At 45.4% G+C, this 17,070-nt stretch overlaps 1 protein-coding gene across 12 annotated transcripts in view; it reads right to left on the bottom strand.

Moving 5' to 3' along the window:
- BIN1 (bridging integrator 1) overlaps positions 1 to 17,070 on the bottom strand; it is an 88,357-nt gene that overhangs the window by 13,244 nt on the left and 58,043 nt on the right. For 5 of the 12 annotated variants that reach the window (XM_040068895.2, XM_040068900.2, XM_040068899.2 and 2 more), the window contains 4 exons: positions 16,625 to 16,700; positions 14,467 to 14,549; positions 6,944 to 7,094; positions 2,756 to 2,884 (listed from right to left, as the gene is read on the bottom strand). In XM_040068895.2, the coding sequence (XP_039924829.1) occupies positions 2,756 to 2,884; positions 6,944 to 7,094; positions 14,467 to 14,549; positions 16,625 to 16,700 (439 nt within the window). Of the gene's footprint in view, positions 1 to 2,755; positions 2,885 to 6,943; positions 7,095 to 11,699; positions 11,751 to 14,466; positions 14,550 to 16,624; positions 16,701 to 17,070 lie in introns of all 12 variants that reach the window. The other 7 variants (XM_040068894.2, XM_040068898.2, XM_040068897.2 and 4 more) reach the window with 4 other exon arrangements.

Raw genomic sequence — 17,070 nt, forward strand, 5'->3', positions numbered from 1 at the left:
GCACAGTGGAGGGAGGGTGTGTGATATCCCGGAGCTGAGGCTGTAAGCGCAGAAGGAATGGTGGCAGCGCAAACACTGGATGTGACTCCTGGTGCCCACAGTCCCAGGCAGTTCACGTGGAGGCCCTGTAAACCAAATCCGAGCCTTTTCCACAGCACTCATTCATCCTCCCACCTGGCCAAATGAGCTGACATGGTGTGAGCACCTGATCTGCTGTGGTCAAAAGGATCACTGCCACTGACGAGTCAGAAGGGCTGCTCTTCTATGTGCATCTATTCCCCACAGCTCAGCCAGCTGCCTTTATACTGACAGACCAAGACTGACTTCCTCAGCTACATGTAAAAGAGCTGCCATCCATACATCCTACCTCAGGAACATAAATCCAGGCAGAAAACCACTCAAACTGCTGGAAGGGAAGTCTGAGAGACCTCAGAGCTAACTCGCAAAGCTTCTGATTTCGTCCTGCCTTTTGAGTCAGAAATACAAAATACAGCAGCTCACCCTAGCTAAGGGATTTGAATCCCTCCTCAATTCAAAAATGCTGTTTTCGATCGTTTTCATTTCTGGGCATCCCATAAACTTACACATACAAGACTTCTAAAAAAGCATAAATTTGAGACGCTTTGCTACTTTCTTCAAGGTCAGCAGAATAACTTCCTTTGAGTGACTGATGCTCTACCTAAAGACAGTGATCCCACATTTGCTGATTACTATTAATAAGAAGTCACTACAAAGGACACAAGTTATTAGAGTTTAAAACAGGACTATCACTTTGATGGTTTATATTTAACCTAACCAAAAGAAGATACTGCTTTCTACTCAGCTTCAGAGGAAGCTGCTGTCTCTGGGAGATCAGGAAGATTTCTCCTGCTTTCTATGACCTCCCAGCTCACTGGGACTACTGCTTCACCCACTGTTCCAGTAACAAAATTTGGCAAGTTGGTCTCCACAGTTATATCAAAACACCACAATGGAAAAAGCTTCTAGAAAGTAGCAAGAGACACCATTTAAGGTAAGTCTTCTGAATACCACTGATGTCACCATCATTTTCACCTCCTCTAATTTTCTCTTACCCCAATTTCTTACAGACTTTTCTCTGCCTTATGAACATGTCCTTTTGAGATCCACAAGGATGAGGACAAGAAACCAAGCTCTCATCTCACAGGAATGAGACCTGACCAGCATGCAAAAATCAACTGGAATTCCAGTAATTCTAGTATGCTCTCCCAGCACATCCAGGCCACCCATCAGAGAAGTTACAACCCCAATCTTTAGCTTTATTTGGTAGTGAGACATCAAAGACAGCAGCCATGGAATAGTCTTACCTGTCATTCAAGACTTGAATGCAAGGGCTAACACCCCTTGCCTTTACCCAAATCTCCCACAAGACAGCTCACTGGAACTGAGACATCTGACAGGAACAGCCCTGGGCAACACACTGAATGCCAGGGGCTGTTGGGCCCTTCAGTCAAGATTGTTCTGGAAACCAGAGTCCTCCCTCAGAACTCCCATCTGGTTAAAAGGCACAGCAGATCCCTCCTGGCTCAGAGCACTGATCAGGTGCAGAACAGTATGTCTAAGAGCTGGCATTCACATAGAAATACATGTCACAGACCATGGGGCAGACAGAGCTGTCCATTACAATACAGGAGAAGGAAGCACAGAAAATGATAAAGAGTTGCTCAGCTGCCTGTAGTCCCTGCCTTCCAACACTGATGTGAAATCATCTCTCCACTCTGCTAGTTTTATCTACTGCAATGCCAAATCTAATATGGACTTCCTTCCCTCCCCACTCCATCTCTGCACCTCAGCAGCTGGGTGGAAGGTGGCAAACCAGAGGCAATGGAGCAGCATGACACAAGAAGAAATTAGGGAATGAGTCACAGATGAGCACTGATAGAGGTATGATTTGTGCTTCAACAAGCATTTAGGGAAAATATATATATCCACATGTATATCTATGTGTGTATATATATTTAAATAAAGTAGATGCAGGTATGTCATGATACAGCCAGAAATCTGGTCAGGCTACTATATACTTAAGGACTGCCATTCTCCTAGATCCAACAGAGACGGACAGCCTCTTTGGCAGTGACGCAAATCAAAGGGAAAGTGAAGAAGAAAATCTATAATTTGAAAATGTTTTTCCTTTTTCAGGGCTTCAGAAGGTGCCACTTGGCAATACTGACGGACTCTGTCAGCAGTCTTAACTGCATCAGCTGCTCTTTGCAAAGAGAACTTTGGTAATTCATTTTGGCCTTTCCTGGACAGACACGGGCTTTAAAGCACAAAGCCCATGGGTCAAGGCATAGAGAGAACAAAACTGTCTTCTCCCAGAACTGGCAGAGATGCCAAGTCAGGGATGTATATGAGCAGAAATAAACATGTTTCATCCACACTCAGGATCAGTGGGTTTGGAGAGAGAATACCACACCACAGGATATGAAGACAATCATAATCCACGTGCACTGCTGCTGAACAAATGCAGTGATTACTTTCTGGTGTCATGACCAGGTGCATTTCTCCTGTTTCCTCTGTGAATGAAAGCTCTCAAAGGGCAACATGTTACTGCCTTTTAGGTACCCTCTCCTTTAAGTCAGCTCCTAAGTAATCCTTTGCCCCCTGAGGTCCAATGCTGAGCTTGCTTTCCTCCTTCACCTGACCAGGTTTCATGGCTTGACACCTCCAAAGAAAAGAAAGGTCTGAAGGAAGAGTTCAGATGCAGAGAATAATTAGGCAGGGCGTAGCAGCTAACCTGCGAAGGGGTTGTCACACTTATCTCGGGGACAAAATTGTCATCAAACAGACTGATGATGTTCTCCTGCTTCATCTCCTTTGAGGGGGTGACTTTTGGAGGCGGAGGCACCGGAGGCCCTTTCCTCAACTGCATGCAAGTGAGCACATGGCCACAGCACAGACGGCGACACCCAAAAAAACCAAAGACAGGAACCAGGTTAGTCACAAAAACTGAAGGTGAGGGAAACCACAACCACTGGCACAGAGCAGGGTCCAATCAACTCCATCTGAAGAGAGAGGGGAAGGGGTGAAGGGCTGAACTGAAACAAAACAAAATCAATAACCACACGCCTCCAGAGAAGGTTCGGCATCATTAGTTACACTTCAGCCGTGGGCAAGTTTCCCTCTGCAGAGGAGAAGCGTAACACAATTAATATGCATTGACAGGACATGCATACATAATTAAAGCATGTGCAACCTTCAAAAGAACCACTGGGAAGGGAGCAGATCAATTACTGAGAACATGATCCAACAGAACAGGCCAGCACTGCCTCCCTTTGCTGTACTTACCGTACCTAAGGGAACGAGAGAACAGACTCCGTTTGTCCTACAGTGGGCAGGTGGCCATGAGGACAGACTGACCTGCCCAGTACTGGCTCCCTGGTGCACTGGCTTTCAGTGTGCTGTAAGAAAGGTCTGCAGGAGCTCTTGATGGCATCTCAGCTTTAGGCAAGAACAATTCAAACTCCTGAGAAGCCATAACTGCTGTTAGCCCAACTCTGCTCTCAGTTTCACCAGTGAGCATTGACAGTAATGAAGTTGTTTCCCAAATGGAGATCCCAGTGAATACATAAAACCACCTCAATCTGTAACTCTAACCCATTCCAATCCCCCTCATCATGGTAAAGATTCAGCCTGACACTGCATCCACAACCCCATGGAAGCTGTGGTAGATCCTGCCTAGATCAACCCATCCACATACTTTTCATATTTTGCTGTGCACAAGGCTTAATGATGATTTCTAGATCAAATCACACTTTGAGGACCTGATGCTGTGTTGGAATAAATCAGCCATACAAGTTCCCAGCACCTCAGCAATGCTCAGCAATGACTATGCCTTCCTTTTAAAATAAAGTTCTCCAGCTACTTATCTTCTTATTGCATCCAAGGCAGAAAGACTCAGAGACCTGACAATGTGCACCCAGTGTTATCAATGTCATGCCCAGATCTGAAACACAAAAATCCATTACTCCTAGGCACATGTTCACACTCTTCCAGCACGTAACTGAGTTCTACAAAGCTTTTCTTCAGGTTTTTAAGGGCATGCCCAGTTTTCCACTGGATTAATCTACTTTAGAGAGAGTGATTGTGTATGAAAACTTTTTTTTTTTCCCCCCGAATAGCTAGCTGGGAGAAATAATGAAAGCAAGCGTGTTCACTTCCAACTTTTCACTGTTTACAGAAGGTGGTGTGTCCATATTCCCTGAGAACAATCCCTTCCTGAAAACTCCCTGCCTGCCAGTTGCAAGATGGGATCCAGAAATTACAGGGAAATGCTGTTCTCAGAACAGAACCACCCTCTGCAGAAATGGAAGGCTCCAATTACTAGCTCTCAAGTCAAAAATATCACTGCCCTTCTACTATTTATTCCTCTAATATGGATAGTCAGCCTCCTTCATTCCAACGCAATAGTGTCTTGGAAATCGCCACTTCCACACTATCCAGCAGCAGTCTAAAACCACACTTCAAAGACAAGATAATTGCATACTGATGTTGGGTTATACCCATAAATTCATCATGCAGTAACAACTTTGTTGCCTAGAATAAAACAAATCCTCTAAAATTCTTCTGCTGACTTGGATCTCAGAGAGCTTTATCTGCCCAAATTCAGCAGAGATGCACTGATTTCAAAAGTCTCATTGCAGAGTTTCAGTGGTGTAACTGAGAGCAGAAGTCTGACCATTTAAATTTCACAGCTCCCCTGACGTCTCATGTCATCATCAAATTATTCTATGGAGAGCTGAGAGCTTTCACTTCTTCCAAAAGACAGAAATAAACTGTTTTCAAAAATTAAACTATAGTAAAAGAGTTAGGGGTTGTTTTGGGTTGTATAGGGAACAGTTCAAAATTTAGTTAGCATTTATTTGATCACTCATGGTCTTGTCTTCCTCTCCACAGCCTTTGCTTACATTCTGCATTGGTATTTCAGACAGGAAGAAGCCAGAGAATTGTTCTTGCTTGTTGCTTTATGCTCCATCCTGCCAAAGAGAGTGAGGCCCCTCAGCCTCCCTTGGAGGACCACTGAACAAATCACTTACCCTTAGGCCACAAGTAATGACACCTGTGAAAATTTCAGTGTTAAAAGTCGGGCACTGTTGAGAAAGCAGACACTTGTGTTCCCAGCTACCTGGCAAGCTGACACACACTTGGTTTCTAGATTTTACCCGTACAGATTTTACACCAGGCTCGGCTCTGAGTGTGAAACTCTTGCCTTTGTCTTCCCTGCCTCTGGAGCCAGCTCCATTTCTTAGCAGGTGCTGTGAACAGGAGTGGAGCTCCTGCTCTTCACTGACGCCTGGGGCGATGAATTAAACACAGACCGAGAAAGAGCTGCCAGGCGGTGGCAGCATTCGCTGTAAATGTCATTTCAGTCTCGCCTGTGGCCCATCCAAGCCAGGGCTGTGCTGGATATCCTGCTGCCTCCTCAAGGGATTCCTCCAGCCCCATTCCTGCGGGCAGGCAGGCAGCAAGTGAAGGAGAAAGCGGGCTGGCAAAAACAGGGGTTATGTGGGTTATGTGAGCTATTCAAAGGGAAGGGAAGAAACCAAACTCATCAGGATGAGTCCACAGGCAGGGTGAGTGAAGTCTATTGTGGACAGCTTAATAAATCTCTAAGATTTCTTGTTCCAAATTTTAGTTGAGTTCTGGAAATCTCTGGGGAAAAAAAAAACAAAACAACCCACTGCAACAGAAGAGCAGTTCTGGATATCCTATCTTCTCTCCCTCACACACATCCTACTCCAAAAGTCCCAACCAGGTTGGTGGTGAAGCCACGGTTAGGCTCTGCACTGCCGAGGTGTTCAGAGACCCTGGAGAAGTCCTGGAAAGACACTGCCAAGCATCCACACATCTCACAGGGCTGGAAAAGAAATTTTACCACAGGTACCCTTCCCGTCCCTCAATAATCCTAAAAATCAAATATGCAGTAGAGAGAAAAATATTGTGAGAGGCTATCCAGAAACAGGAGGAAAAACTACCCCACAGGCAGGATTTGGAGCCACAGTGCTGTGCATTGGAACACCAAGGAAGTTCTGGGTTGCACCCATCTCTTTTCACAGGCAGTGGGTTTTCTTACCAGTTTGGCCAGAACCCCTCTTAGCTTTAATTCTTCCTGGAAGGCTACTCCTAGCATCCCACTTACTGAGCTACAAAGAATGGAACCCAATGTAAATTTGGCCTAGTTACTATTTTTCCCTACTAAGCTTTTCCCCCACTCAGCAACAGAAGGACAAGAAGATGAAGTAAATGTTTTCTCTTCCCAAAGTAAAACACATATGATATGCTGAGTAGCTGTATCTACTGTTTTGAACATGCTGCTGGATATTTCCTGTGTAAGCAAAGGCCTAATGAAGGCCATATGGAAGGTATCAGACTCCATACAATGGACTATCTTCTTCCTGGAACCCACCTAATTTCTTCACAGCATTAAAATACAATCCCTATTTTTTATTTAAGCATAATACTGTATCATGATAGTAAAATGATACATTGTTCAAAGTACATGTTCTCCTTATAATATTAAACTTTTTTTTATTTTAAGCTTTCTCAATTACTGAAGTTCTTGAGAAGAAACTGGACCACTGAATTCTACAGGTTAATTCAAATGTAAAGAAGAAACTTCCTCGCCTAGCTACAACTCCATCCTCCCTGGATCTTCTTGGCCATCCTACCAGACAGCAAAATGTCTTACTGGCTTTCCCCCCGTGAAGCCACTCAAAGACACTCAGTTCTTACAATATAAACATAGGAAATAAGCAGCTTGCATTCTTAGGAACTTTCTCAGGAACCAGTGGAAGAGAATAACCATCATGTCATATTCTGTGTGCTCAGTAGCAGGATGAGGTCTATAAAAGCAACTGATGGATGTCTTTGACTCACAGAGCTTGTGCCATCGGCTGACACGTGGTCAATGTCATGGGGACACTACCTGAGACGGTGACTTTGGGATGCTTGCCCCAGGTGCTTCCAAAGTGGACGGTTCCAGCTCATGGTTGACAGTCTTGGTCTCAGGGCTGGTGATGGGAGATCCATCTGGTGGAGGCGAGGGACTTTTATTTGCTTTCGCTGGGGTGCTGTCACTGAAGGAAGTGGAGAGAGAAAGGAGGAGAGAGGGGGAGAGAGAGGGAAAGAAAAAGAGAGAGAAGTCTGAGCCAGGCCTAGGAGGAGTTGTGCTAACCAGCACAGATCAGTGGCCTCCACTATCTCTTTGCTTCACTACCCAGATACACAATGAAGACATTTGGAGCTTCTGAGAAGCATCTTTGCTGAGTCACTCACAGTCCAACACACTGCAGCAGCATTACTTTGCAGCAGGCTACTCACTAGATGCCTACAGAATTGATATACTTGCCTCAAACACAGAAAAACAAAAACAAAACAACCAGGCATCCATAATTTTGCTAGATTATAATGTAAGTGCCTGACGTTCTTTAATACTGGGGAAGCAGATGGGGAGAGGAGTTCAGTGCTGCTCATTTAAATTCCACAGATTAGAATTTTTCTGTGTGGTGGTCTATAGACATCTGCATGGATTATGACTAATAGATTCACAACATCTGAACTAAGGCTGTAATCACAGAATTTCTTATTCCTCGATGTGGTATGAACTGACTAAGCTAGCAGAGAGGCAAAGCAGCCAGAGGTTTCACAGATCATTGCAGACAGCAAAGGAATACTGAGGTTCTGGCTACTAATGGAGGTTTCTCTGTTATGAAAGGTTTCCCTAGTTGGTCTTTATTCGGAGACTTTCTGACACACAGACAAGAGGGATTCTTCAGGGAATTAAGATGCCAGAAGTATATGCCAATGGCATTTGTTGGTTCACAGCTTGGACAGATTTGGGCAGATTTTTCAAAGCAATAGCAAGAGACACATGCCCTTCCCTACAGGCATGCTCTGGCTAGTTGTCAAATCTCTGCTTCAAAATACAGAATCATGAGAGATTTAGTAAAAAGTTGGTTACCAGAGAATTTCAACAGGAAAAATTCACTGTGGGGCGATATTTTAGCAGAAGTGGTTACAGTTTGGCAGAAACCATACACAGATGAAAATATAATATCACAGTATATTGCAAAAGGCTGTGCAACCTCATCTACAGCAAGTGATATTTGACTCCAGTTATATAAAGTCACAGTTTCTGTAAAATACAAGGCCTTGAGAAAAGCTGAAAGAAACAGATCCTTTCCTACAACTTGAGACACTAAATCCTGGCAGAGAGCCAGCACTAAAGCAAGGCAGATCTGATTCTGCAGGGACATCAAGTAATTTACTACTTTGCTCTGTCCCAAGAGAGCCCAGAGCTACAAACACATACATCCACTCACACTTGGATGCCTGAGTTGTGGTGGTCACTGGCCAACATGCATGATGGCCTCAATCCTAAACATTTGTTTGCAAGTGGGGGATAGCAAGGGGAAGAAGGGATAGCAAGGCATTTCAACAAACCTCCTCTTACAAGCAAGCATCTCACCCTGCTCAGCATTCCAGTTTTCAAGCTCCCCATCCCAATCCCTCTTCATTCACTTCACCCTCACCCATTTCCCCAACTTTCTTCCCCCATATCCATATCCCACACACACAATTTCCCACAAAGCACTTTTTCTCAGGTCCACATGCAGGTTGGATATTTCTGATGACACTGATGCCAACAGCACACCAACATGATGCAACAAACCCAATGACATTCTCTGCCAGCAGCTCTCAACCAGGGACATACACACCGAGGGAGAAAGAGAGACATGAAGAAGGAAAAGGAAAGAGGAGACACTAAAGAACATGTATGCCAACCCCTGCAGCTCTTCAGTCTGACTGAACAACGTCCTTCCTCAGAAGTTCCCAGAAATCACTTCAATACATGGGTTCTGTAAAAATTCTGGAAAGTTTACAAAGTTGTGCTACAGATTAAAAGTAGTAATGGTTGGATGGTGAAGGTAAAGTCCTGATCTGACCAGGAAACATCACAAAACATCCTCTGCTAGAGTCGAGGGGGAAAAAAGTACGTTACCTCCTTTGGAGTTGCAAGCACTTTGGAGAAGACAGTGGACACAGTGATCTACCTCTACAGTGCCAGGACTTCCCAAATGCCCAGACTACACTGGGAATACTGGGACTACTGGCAATCAGCTGGCCTACCAAGACAAGGGTAGACTTTTCCTTCTAGGGACTTGAGAAGGCCAGTTCTCCCAGTGAGAAATCAGGCTGATTTTCTAAAGGCCACGGAACAGATTTGTAGTGACTTGTTTCCAGTGCCTGGCAGTGACTTAATTTGGAGATATATTGCTAAAAGACTCCCATGTGAGTCAGCCCCTGTAGGATGAGGGGAAGAATTGGGCTGTGAGGGCCCCACACTAAAGCCTTCATTAAGTCACTACTATTTACAGCTTGTTTGATGTGTTGGCCAGTCCCCCTAGGAAAATGCCAGTGCTAATTTTGGCCAAGCCTTTTTCAGCCCCCTGAGCGGCACCTTCATTCCTGCACTTGTTGCTCTGCAACTTTGCTGAATTTAGCCAGTACAACCAACGTCAAGTGAGATGGTCACCAGGATCCTCTGTCCTTCACATGCCCCCAGGGAGCACACACTGCCCACACAGAGCAGTTTTGTCTCCAGTAACTGTTTGCTCCAGGAAACACAGGAAAAAGCAAGAGTGCAGGGTCTCTACCTACTGACCAAACACGAGCACCACAGTAAAAGCAAGCCAAAACAACAAGGTCATTGCTCTTTTTTCTTCCCATGAGCAAATGGGAAGTGATGCCAATTCCAGGACTATCAGGCAAGGAAGGGAAAGGGGTGTCAACTTTCCTCTGCAAAGAGCTGGGTTTAATGCAGCTGAAGGGAAAGTCAAAATCTCCCAGCCTCTTTTAGTGCTGCTGAGCTCCCAGACACTCCATGGTGCTGCCTCATTTGTTCTGGAAGAGGAGAGTAATATCTGCACACAGGTTTCCCTTGTAGTTGTAACAACCCCACATCAGAGGATAAAATCTACTTTCCAATATGTAAAAAACAGATCAGTCACGTCCTGACAAGTTCTCAAGTTAAGAAGCAAAAAAAGGTTGGCGTCTCACTTAAGGTTCATACTGGGCCTTTTAGCCAAAGGTAATAAATGTTTTACCACCACAGCATGCTGGAGATTTATTTATTAAAAAAAAAAAATTTAAAAGGAGCAGGTGGGCAAAAGAAAGAAAAAGGAACCTACATACCCAAACATATGGTGGCACAAATGTACATTCTTGCTGCAGATCAAAGACTGACTGAGTTCCAGATCCTCCTTCTCTGCACGAGGGATTGCACATTTCTCTGTGACCCCAGCAGCTGCTCTGACAGCAGAAACCCCCAGCAGAGCCCAGGTCAGGCACCTTAACTGCTGGGGCAGTTGGACTTCATCAAGGCAGAGCAGGCATTGTGAGTAGAGCTCATCAAAGGGGATATTTACTAGCTCTCCTTCTGTTGTATAATCCATCCACTCTAAGTAACTGGAAATATTAGACTTCCTACCTGGTACAGATACAACACCAGTCCAACCAAGACCAGAGACAGACATCGAGAGAAGTACTCCAGTGAATCCTGATTTTCCTTCAGTAGAAAACCTCAGAGTAGTAACACAATATATTGCCCTATCATTTGCATTTGAAGATATAAATATCTAAGTTTGCCCATCAGCTTCCTTGTGAAATTACCACTCTTCACTCTCCAACCTCCCACTTTACAAAGTATGCATAGCAGACACAAAGACAAGGGCTGGATGTTTCCCCCTAGTGAGCAGGAAACTAGATCAGGAAAAAAAAGGATCCCAATCACCAGCACCTTCTTTTTTTTTATTGCTGGCAGGACACCAACTTGATGATTATAATTTTATCTTTTTTTTTTTTTTTTTCCCTATAAGGATCCCATGGAGGGAGTACAGACACAAAAAGTAAGAAAAACAAAAATTAGCAATTTTCCATGCCATTATGCAGAAGTTCCCACTTTGCTCCAGAACATGTTCTTGTCAGAGTCCTTGACATACGGTAACTCCAGGCATTGTAGCAATCCAGTTAATCAATGCCATCACTGTTTTGAAGGCAAGATGCAGACACTACTCTTTATACAAGACAAGAGGCTTTCTTTTCCTCCAGCCCTGCACAATATTTTAAATGGGTGGAGCAAGATAGTGAGGATCCTCAAGAACAGAGCAAGTAAGGAGCAAAGCTGGAAGCATCCTTCTCCCACTTCATCATCCTCCCTGTTGCAACAGGTAGATAGGATAGGACTTCTGAGTGTGAAAGACCTGCCTAGTGGTCCTCCTTGGCCAGGCAGGAGATGAGAATGCAGCATTTCAGTCCTGTTCAAAAGGACAAACCCACTAGGTAAAACTAGAAGCTGTTAAACACCAAAACTGATTATATTTCCCATGGAAAACCCAGCACTGCATTTTCCATCACACAAAAACAACTGGACAGACAATGCCCAAGTTTTCACACTGCCTTCTTAGATAGGAAAAGAAGCAAGGATTCAAACCAGGCACACAAGCAGTTAATGGGATTATCCAGACACAGAGAGATCTCAGCAGGCCACAAACACATCATATCATGCAAAGGACCCCTCTCCCACCACAGGGTTAACACGTGCCAGGCTGTTAGAGTCCAGCAACAGCCTCTCCAGTCTTAGGAACTAAATCAAACATGTATCGAAATGCTGCTCTCCATACCGGTACCTGCTCATCTTTTTCCTCAGCCTGGCGAACAGTTTAGTTTTCTTTCTGTTGAGGATGGCACGCAAATCATTTCAGTTACAGGATGGCACAGTCAAACCAGGGAGGAAAAGTTAAGCTTCCAAGCACCCATTTAGTTGGTGCCACAAAACTTGCTGTAATTAAGATGACAAGATCTCCTCTCTCTCTCTCTCACACACACGAACACACACATGCATACTTCCCTTCATTATTAGAAAGGTATGGCAAGGTTTGGAGAAAGTAGACTGTTCTTTATGCTTGTCAAAGATATATATAGATATATTGATATAGATATAGATATAAAAGCAAACTAGGACTTTTCCTGCACTTTGGAATAAGGGGCCAGGGTGCAAATGGAGAAAAAGAAACAGGAAATGATATAGACCACCAGAGTACTGTAAATGTCCTCTCAGAGCTCCTCACTCTCCCCTGTGAATATTGCTGCAAAAGAAACAAGCTCCCCATTCTTCTTTTCTTATGCAGTCTGTGCAGTCTTATACATGGAACCAAATCAGCAGCTTTCCTACCATTTCTTTTTCCAGTTTGCCCAATCATACTAGGATAATCCCACAGATCTCCTCAGTCTTCGAGGCATCTGAGCCCTGAACGTTCAAACTCTTTCAGAAGCAAATCCCAAACATACGTCTGAGGTTCCCAGAAATGCACCAGCTGCTCTGTGCTACTGTGCTACACTGCCAGCACCAGATACATCAGCCACAGTAGTATTTCTGTAGGGCCTCACATGAATGCCATAATGATGTGCACAGATAATCGCCTCTTTTCTCACACCTCCTCATTCATTTCCTGCCATTGTATCAACTCCAGTCCCCTTCTCAGTAAAAAAGGGTTAGGGAAGCATCTGCTCCTACTGCAGACCACAATAAGCCATCAGATGAGTGAGGGCTATTTCCTCCTGCACACTCTCACCCCAGGGCTGGGGTGAGAGGCCAGATGTACAGCAGACACACAAGTGCCTCACAGCATTTCCTGATCACTGCAAAACCACCCTGGCAAATCTTCGCTGTATCCTCTTACAACAAACACCCTGCTCCACTGTGCTCAGGAGGAAGAGAGTCGCTCTGGGACAGGTCTGGATCTCAGCTGAGATGCAGCAAATGTGGGATGAGGCAGCAGCACTCAGACTGCTGCCCACAGGGACCCCTGTGTGTGCACTCAGCTTTGGGTTCTAGGGCCATGTGGTCTCCCAGCCAGCCAAAGGGCACAGAACTGCAGCTGAGACACCTGATACAGCCCCAAAGGAAGCTAGCAGTTTGGACAGAGATGGGACAGGAATTGTAAAAACAGGTGATTTGTTCATTGAAAGCTCTTTAAGACCAGAAACCTTCTGCCACAACAGCAATGAACATCTCTGAGCCAGGTTGTCACTACTGCCTACAATCAGTCCTTCAAGGAATAGAGAAAGGAGGAAAAAAGGAGCTGAGCAAAGCAATAGCTACAGCCTTCATCTGTGCTGTTACCTCATCCTTCTTCAAGGACCCTGGAGGATGCTGCAACATAGGCCACGGCAGCAAGAGGAGAGGCACCACAGCCTCCTCACAAGGTTTCAGTCTGGTTGGGTTGTGATGATCAACAGACACCACATGCTAACTTGGGAAGAAGACATTATTTTCACAAGCAGCATTCCAACTAGCATCACTGAAATCTGTTGTCAACAATCCAGAATTCAGGGGCCAAATTCAACACAAACTTCCTCTTTCTTTAGAGCTGGCAAACACCACACCGGAAGAATTGCCGGGAGAAGACACGCAAGCCATCTATGCACGACTGCAACAGGTTAAACTGGGAGGAGACACAAGAGAGGAGAGAGGTCTCAACAGCTGATCTACCCCTTCTAAACCAATGCACTTAGACCACAGCCTGCCCTTACTTCATGCTGACTTCACCACCTCTCTCCATCAACACAGCAGCTGAGGACCTGGGCCGTGCTCCTGCTCACCCAGCACGTGGGATTAGCAGCAGCTGGAAGACAGAGCCCAACACTATTTCATCACTCGTGCACTTGGATGGCAGCCAGTCAGCCTAATCCAGAGCCCAACCTCTCCCTCCCTTCTCAGTGCTAGGGAATGTGCAGACTTGCACTTAAACATACAGGACAGGACCCAGCTGAGGAAAGAAAACTGAAGGCCAGAGGACACTCACTCCTTGCACACACACAGACTGAAAGTGCTCTGAGTTCAGGAGGCCTTGTATTGGCGATGCTGCAACTACTTCCACAACAAACAGGAAGGAGAAACACACTTCAGCTGGGTACACAGGATGGGCATAAGGCTTTGGCAAAGTGTGATTCCAAGTTTGGAGGGCCAAAGAAGGGGCTGGGGAAATGGGCTCTTGGTGCTCAAGGTGACAAGCTGCAGGTACATGGGGGGAGCTTTTGAGGGAAAGAACAGGACCGATGCCGGGCAACTGGACCCAGAAGGAAGGGCAGCTCAGTAGATGGAATTAGACTTTAAAAGCAGAGCTGAGAGTCAGTTGCCTAAATATCAGCACCCACTGAAAGTTTAGGCCTCCAGATGCTATCCTAGAAAGGTAAGAGGTATTGCATTGCATCACCCAGTGCCAAGTGCAATCTTAGGCATGGCTCTAGGAAGTCTCAGGAGGGCACTGGCAGGAGGGCAAATCATTTGCAACTGACAGCTCGGAGGTTTCAATACCCCTGGGAAGGTAGAGATATCCCTGCCCCACCTCCCCTGCTGAGGGAAAGACAGAACCCACAGTTACTGACCTGGGCTGTGCTTTAACAGGGAAGGCATTGCCTGAGTACTGCTTGTCTAGACCCAGCAGGACATCATGAAGATTTTGGTTCAACTGCAAAATACAAAAACAAAAGACAGAAAAGGAATGAGAAAAGAGCTCGGATGCCAGAAGTGAGCCTGGGCTGGCCTGCACAGACTGACCAAACACAGGCTTGTGGGAGGACATGCACAGTTCCTCAGCTATCCCAACAGAGGACAACCCTAAATCTGTTTCCACTTCTCTGTAGGGTATGCAGTGCTACAGCACTTGAGCTGTCAAAGAGCTGCTGGCCTCTCTGGGAATGTTCTGTCTTCCTCAGAGATCATCCTCTTTGCTTCTCTGTCACCTGGGCCCACCAGTGTGCTGCCAGGTACCACTGCAGAAGCAGGTTGATTGTTTACCTAAGATCTGTGTCCTATAGCTGAGACTTCACTCTGGATTTGTAGCCAAAAGCTGTCTCTCAAGCCTGCTTACCAAAGCTTGGGATATTGGCCATTTCTGCTGTGGAGCCAAAGGCAGCTGGCCTTCAGGTGAACAACCCCTAACTTCACCAGCTGCCTGGGCCATCTAGGCTTGGGCAGAACCTGGATGTCTGCAGAACTGCAATATTAGGGGTTAAACTCTTCCTGGAACGAAGGCTGAAACAGTCACTCCAGACACTCCTATTCTTAAAGAGCCAATCCATAAACAAGACAAGAAGCCAGATTTATCACTAGTAGGAGGAGAGATCCCACGAAATCAAAGTTGGAGGCATCGTGCAGGCAACACCAGCAATTAATTGGATGCTGTAGCAGTAACAAGAAACAGATGGTTCTTATGGAACAAAGCAAAAGCCCTGCCCTCATACAAAATTCCTCCAGAAAGAAAAAAATCCTGACAAGAAAAATCATACTAGAAAAGAATTCCTGTCCAACAAGCATCTTTCCCATGTTTTGTTGAATGTATGTTAACAGCAACAAACTAGTAATTATAACAATCCTCCCTATTCTTAACACTTAGTTCATCCCTCAGTGGAGAAGAGCAGGCAATTAACTGGGAAAGACCCCATAAAATGTCAGCAGGGCTCAAAATTGACACGTTATTCCAAGGCAGAGGGCCCCCGACTGCTGGGAATTGAAGGACTATAATGTTTCCTGTTGCTTAGTGGCTGTTTTGTTGTCAGGATGATATTAGGGAGCAGAGGGAATATAAGGGTTTTCCAGCTGGGCTCTCACTCCCGCCTCAGGATTAGTGCAACATTTACATTTTCAAGCAGCATACAGACCTAAGGAATTCGGGCGTTCTCTAGCCCTTTACTGAAAGAACAAGAACATATTTGTAAATGACAGTGGCACTGGGGGACTTCCCCACAGACTGGTCCTGAATTCTCCTCTGATTGCTGCCACACAGCACCAGGATCTGGCTTGCCAACACTGCTTTCTGTTGTGATTCCCAGCTCAAGGCACACTGCTAGCCCATATAAGGCCCACGCTAAGCACTTAAATGCCTTCTTTTGGGTCACAAGGCAGGAAAGAGGCCAAAGCAGAGAGGTACTGTGGGGAAGAGCCTTTTTGAGGGACTGGAGTGAGACATGTCTGTCTTCAGCCACCTTGCAGACTCCCTGCTGGCTTTAACCCCACACCTGGGTACAATGAGGGTACACAGCAACTGGCTGCCAGGCAGCAGAGGGGGAGGAAAACGGATACCACGCTTATCCTGACTAGGCTAAAGGTTACAGATCCATACTACAGATAAACTAAAAAAGGCAGCAAGAGATAGGGCTGAGAGTGGCTTCCCTTTCCTCTGTGGGTCTGCAAACGAGTGTTGCCAAGTGACACGAACACCCCACTACTGCCTGTGACCCTGTAATCTCTTCCCTGTGCTCCATCCCTTTCCATTACTATGTCAGACCGCCTTAGTTTTTTCCTGAGCCACTTGGGACAAAGTGTTTGTATTATGCTCCAATATAGGGCCATTTTCTCCAGCTGTTTTTTAGCTCGAGATTTTGGGGGAGTTTCGTTTGGTTGGTTGGTTTCTTTGTTTTTGTTTGTTTGGTTGGCTTCTTTCTTTGTTTTGTTTGGGTTTTGTTTATTTCCTGGATCTTGGGGTTTGTTTCTCCTAATTAACAGGGAAGAGACAGTAAGCAGGATAACTGTTAGTTGCCTTACCTTGCTCATTTCTTTATGGAAGTTCTCTTCTAGGCCAGCTATACTCTGGAATGTGTTGACATAGAAACCAACACGACTGCCAAATAGAAAACAAGACAAAAGAACTTAATGGGCACAATGGTCTCTCAAAACCTTTCAATCCTGCCCCTTCTGCTATCTCCCACCCACCATTCCCATGCAAACTCAGCTCTGTCAGGTATGGGACATGTGAGAAGAGAGGAAATGGAAATGGAACGATGGAGAAAAGGCCAAGCACAGGACAAACATGTCCAGGGGGAAGAGGAGACCAAGTAGGACAGGATCTGAACTTATGCTGGCTAAAGGGAGAGGGAGGTGTAGGGTGGAGAGGAAAAAAGAAAAAATACAGAAGAAGGTGAAAAAAAAATAAAATGCATCAGCAGTAGGAAGATGGAAAGAAAAAAGGATAGAGTCTGTGATGCAGACAA

This window comes from Hirundo rustica, chromosome 7 (assembly GCF_015227805.2).
Source record: "Hirundo rustica isolate bHirRus1 chromosome 7, bHirRus1.pri.v3, whole genome shotgun sequence".
NCBI classification, from domain to species: Eukaryota; Metazoa; Chordata; class Aves; order Passeriformes; family Hirundinidae; genus Hirundo; species Hirundo rustica.